General features: G+C 58.0%; 1 protein-coding gene across 2 annotated transcripts in view; it reads left to right on the top strand.

The window, feature by feature from the left end:
- Nucleotides 1-2891, top strand: part of PTMA (prothymosin alpha) — a 4960-nt gene extending 2069 nt beyond the window's left edge. The window contains exons 2-5 of one of the 2 annotated variants that reach the window (XM_029933598.1): nucleotides 984-1055; nucleotides 1292-1388; nucleotides 1827-1900; nucleotides 2140-2891. In XM_029933598.1, coding sequence (XP_029789458.1) covers nucleotides 984-1055; nucleotides 1292-1388; nucleotides 1827-1900; nucleotides 2140-2187 — 291 coding nt within the window. In that variant the 3' untranslated portion in view covers nucleotides 2188-2891. The remainder of the gene's footprint in view (nucleotides 1-983; nucleotides 1056-1291; nucleotides 1389-1826; nucleotides 1901-2139) is intronic. The other variant, XM_029933599.1, reaches the window with a different exon arrangement.
- The last annotated feature ends 2001 nt before the right edge of the window (nucleotides 2892-4892 follow it).

Below are 4892 nucleotides of genomic sequence, written 5' to 3'. Positions count from 1 at the left end.
TCGGCCGCCAGGGGGCGGGAGCGGGCGGCGCCGGGGTTCGCGGCCAGTCGGCCCCGGGTATTGGGGCCGACAGGTGCCCCGGGGCCGCTCACTGGACGGAGGCCGAGCTACACACACGGCGCCCGACCCGACGCCTGTTTGTGTTGGCAGCCGGATCGGCAGTGTCAGGCGGAAAAAGTTACGGGGCTTCGGGCGCCCCCGACGGCGTTGCCCTTTGGACCGTGTCCACCCCTCGAGGTGCGGTCAAACACAGAGCTGCTGCTCTAACGGCAAGAAGCGGGGAGGGACATGGGGAGCTCCGGGTCGCGCTTCTGAACGAGGGTCGAGTCCCCTAATCTGGGGTACTTTTTCCGGCAACGGCCTGTGACCTCCTGGGACAGTTGTCACATATAGGGGGTTGGTGGGTTAAGACTTGCAGTTTCTTGGGCTCCCGCGGTCTTGGAGCTTAAGCTCGAGGTGGCCTCCCCAGTTCTGCCTGTTTGCTGCCTCCCATTCCCTTCCCAGGCTAACCCGCCCACGGGAGTTCTCCCGCAGCGCCCAGGCCCTCCCTGTGTTGCCTTATTTATTTATGGCGCATACCTGCTGTCTTCCAAGGAGGATTTGCGGGGGGCGGAGCTCCCTCTGGTTGGAAACCAATCTGTGATGGGTGTGAGAGTGCAGTGTTCCCGGGCCCGTCTGCCCGGCCAGACGAGTTTAAGGCTGCGGTGCCACATGGTTTTTTTCCTAAGAAGCGTTAGGGACAGTGGGAGCAACTGGAGGGGGCTCTTTTTGGTGTGTTTCTTAAGGGTTGAGAAATCGGAGGAAGCTCTGACCACAGACCACACAGGGTATACTGTGCCCTTCCTTTCAGTGTTCCCAAGTGTAAGACGGGGCTGTTAGGACACCCATATCAGCACCGCATGCATGCCTTGAGTCCTGGGCCTCTTTGCCAGCCAGCCCTGGGTTTTTCAAAAGGCTTACTGGTTCCCTCTTACCTTTTGAAGGACTTAAAGGAGAAGAAGGAAGTTGTGGAGGAGGCGGAGAATGGAAGAGACGCCCCTGCTAATGGGAACGCTGTGAGTGTCCACCTCCGCCGTGACCCCTAGCTGCTCCTGGCCAAGGAGTTCTCACTCCGGTTTGGGCTTAAGTCCTGGATGGGGGAGGAGGGCAGTTCCTGCTTGGTCCCTGCTGGATGGATTGAGGAGTTCTCTTGGCTGGTCCGGGGCTGTAGACCCCATCGTGGGGTCTGGGGGGAGGGGTGGGGCAGCACTGATGGTCTGCTCTCATTAACATGGTTATGTTTTCTGTCGAGGAGAATGAGGAAAATGGGGAGCAGGAGGCTGACAATGAGGTAGATGAAGAAGAGGAAGAAGGGGGAGAGGAGGAAGAGGAGGAAGAGGAAGGCGACGGTGAGTAGCCTTGTTGGTCTCCGCTATTGGGGTACCTTTCCCTTGCTTCATCTGGGAAAAGGACCACCAGAGTTGGGGGTTTCTGGGTTTGGAGGCCGGGGGACCCCCTGTAGCCGGGTTTGTGCCATGGAGTCAGGACTTGCTTGTTGCAGGCCAGTGAGGCGCAGCTGTGCCCCACACACCCACCTCGCTCTGGAGCCTTCCCCGCACTGATCGGCTCATCTGTCCACTTGGGGTGCCGCCACTTGGGCCTTTTTTCTTCTGAAGCCCTGTGTTCTGGTGGGCGGTGCTCTGGCTGCCTGGCGTGTCCTGCTGCAGAGATCAGGGGTGTGTCTCCCCGGCCGGCCGTTGGTGGCAGTGGCAGAAGCTGTGGCTGCGTGGCTGTTGCTGGGGGTGGGGAGGAAGGCAGTGCGTTTACCCTGGGGTTTGGTTCTGCAGGCGAGGAAGAGGATGGAGATGAAGATGAGGAGGCCGAGGCAGCTACGGGCAAACGGGCAGCTGAAGATGATGAGGTGGGTTCCCGCTCGGGTGGGGCTTGGGGGCGGCGGCCTTCCTGCCGGAGGGGCTGGTGGAGGCCCCTGCGCTGGTCCTGAAAGGCTCCCTTATCTGGAGCAGGACTGGGAAGGAACCTAGGCCTTCCCAGAGCTCTGGAAGCCTCTGGATGGCCAGTGCCTGGGCCCTCGCTTGGCTCAGCCGAGCTGCAGGAGGGCCTGGCGGGCCGCAGAGGCCTTGACTGTCTTTCTCTGCCCAGGACGACGACGTCGACACCAAGAAGCAAAAGACCGACGAGGATGACTAGACAGCAAAAAAAGGAAAAGTTAAACTTAACAAAACAAAAAAAGGCCACCGTGACCTATTCACCCTCCACTTCCCGTCTCAGAATCTAAACGTGGTCACCTTCGAGTAGAGAGTCCCGCCTGCCCGCCCTCCCGCGGGCAGCGCCACCCGCAGATGACACACGCTCTCCGTCACCCAACCAAAACCACAACGTGAATTTGCAACAGGGGAGGAAAAAAGAACCAAAACTTCCAAGGCCCTGCTTTTTTTCTTAAAAGTACTTTAAAAAGGAAAATTTGTTTGTATTTTTTATTTACATTTTATATTTTTGTACATATTGTTAGGGGTCAGCCATTTTTAATGATCTCGGATGACCACACCAGCCTTCGGAGCGTTCTGTCCTACTTCTGACTTTACTTGTGGTGTGACCATGTTCATTATAATCTCAAAGGAGAAAAAAAACCTTGTAAAAAAAGCAAAAACAACAACAAAAAAACAATCTTATTCCGAGCATTCCAGTAACTTTTTTTGTGTATGTACTTAGCTGTACTATAAGTAGTTGGTTTGTATGAGATGGTTAAAAAGGCCAAAGATAAAAGGTTTCTTTTTTTTCCTTTTTTGTCTATGAAGTTGCTGTTTATTTTTTTTGGCCTGTTTGATGTATGTGTGAAACAATGTTGTCCAACAATAAACCGGAATTTTATTTTGCTGAGTTGTTCTAACAAAGCTGTCTCAAGCCTGTTTTGTCTGTTTCGATTTTCTTTAGACCCGAGGAGGGCAGAAGCTTAGGCTCAGGCCCAGCGACTCCCTGGGGATAGTGGGCTGAAGACCCCTGTTTGCAAGGAGGCTCGGGTGTGCCCTTTGGGCGGCATGGTGGGGGGCCATGGAGCCGAAGCAGGCCACCAAGTTCTGGGTTGAAGGGGGAGCTGCCTAACCCGGGTAGGTCTCCAACTTTATCAGGGGTCTTCCCAGGACCACCTAGGTGGGTGCCCCGGAAGGTGAGGTCTGCAGCCCCTGGCACTCCAGAGAAAAAGGCTACATGCCGTGCCCTAGGGTTGGGGTCTGCACCTGCCAAGTGTGAGCCCAGAGCCAAGGCCCCAGCCAAGCCAACGGGTGGGAGAACTGGTAACTTTGGCCTTCCCTCCTGGGGCCTCACCTAGTTGGTTTGACCGCGGTGGCTCCCTCTGGTGGTGGTATGTGCCATATGCCACCTCTGGTCCCTTTAAACTTCAGGGCATTAAGGCAGCCTTGCCCTAATTCTCAGGCCTGGAGAAGTAAGTAGGACCTTGGTTAGGTTGGCGGGTCAGGCTGCCCTTTGAACACGGGCGAAGGGGATAGGTGGGCACTAAAGAGTTTCAGACAAGTTGTGAGCAGTCAGGAAAGTAAACTGAGGCAAGGGTGACAAACTCAAGCCCTCGGAGAGGGAGCTGTCCCCGAGCCAACTAAGCCGCTTGAGGCCGAAGATGAGCTTCATGAGCAGAAGCGCCCCCCCCCCCCCCCCCCCCCCCCCCCCCCCCCCCCCCCCCCCCCCCCCCCCCCCCCCCCCCCCCCCCGGCAAGCATCCGTGGCGTGTGTCCCTGGATCCAGGCGGGTACCCATCCTGTAGGCAGTCCGTGAGGACTGAAACCCTGCTGGCAAATAGGCTGCAGGACCCACTGTGAGGGGTGGGTGGCCTGTTCACTGAGCGTGTGAATGCACGGACACGACCGGCTGCTGAGGGATCCTGGGCCTCTTGTCCCTCCTGAGTGCAGTCGCCTTTCTCTTCGGGGGTGAGGGGTTGAGGGGGGAGATACGTGGGCTGCGAGGGAAAGCAGGTCCACAATGGCCATGGGGAGGGGGGCAGAGATCCCTCTTTAGGAGGATACATCTCAGTCCTGAGTCTGTGTCACAGGCAGGAGTGGGCAGAGGGTGAGGTGGGGACAGAAACCATGCCCCCTCCCTCCCCACTCCTGCCTCCCCAAGCCCAGTATGTGGGATTCTTGCCGCACATTTGAGCTCACTCACCCCCTGCTTTATCCAAAGAGAACCCCTGGGGTCCCAGCCCTTCCTGATGGTCACCCCCATCACCCACCTGTATCCCTCTGCCCTCCCTCCATTTCAGGCCCCCCCCCCCCCCCGCATTAAGGAGTCTTCAAAACCCCTATGGGCAGTGATGGGTTGGGGGACTGGGGTGTTACTGAGGTATCCATCCACAACTCCTTCAGGAGAGTCTTGGACCAGGGGACGCTGAGCACCAGGACAAGGGGGCTGACAGCGGGGAGGGCCTCCCTGGGGAGGCAGCACTGAAGCTGACACTGGAGGGCCAGGAGGATGAGAAAGGAGGTGCGGGACAGTGGGGGGGGGGGGCAGGAGCGGTGCGTAGCCAGGCCCAGATGCAGGAGGGGGCTCAGGGTGCCCGGGCAGTCCGTGGCCCGGGAACTGAGGTAGGATTTGGGGAAGGCGTGGCATGGTTTTAGTAGGAAAGCTCCCTGGAAAGTACTGAAGTGACACCTGCACGCACAGGGAGGGGCCCTGGATTAAGGGGAGTCCTGGGTGGAAGAGAAACAGGTGCGTTTAAGATACAGCCTGGAGTAGTGTCAAGACTCCAGGATCCATTGGGTGTTGGAGACCAGGATGCCCTCGCCCCAGGCGGTGGGCGGAGCCCTCCAGCGCGGGGAGGAGCCATTTCCCACCCGGAAGGGGCTGGAGATGACGGTCTAGAGCTGCCCAGAAACCTTGCTGTTTCAG

The sequence above is a fragment of the Suricata suricatta genome, chromosome 3 (genome assembly GCF_006229205.1).
Source record: "Suricata suricatta isolate VVHF042 chromosome 3, meerkat_22Aug2017_6uvM2_HiC, whole genome shotgun sequence".
NCBI lineage: Eukaryota > Metazoa > Chordata > Mammalia > Carnivora > Herpestidae > Suricata > Suricata suricatta.
This window is presented reverse-complemented; position numbering and strand designations above follow the sequence as displayed.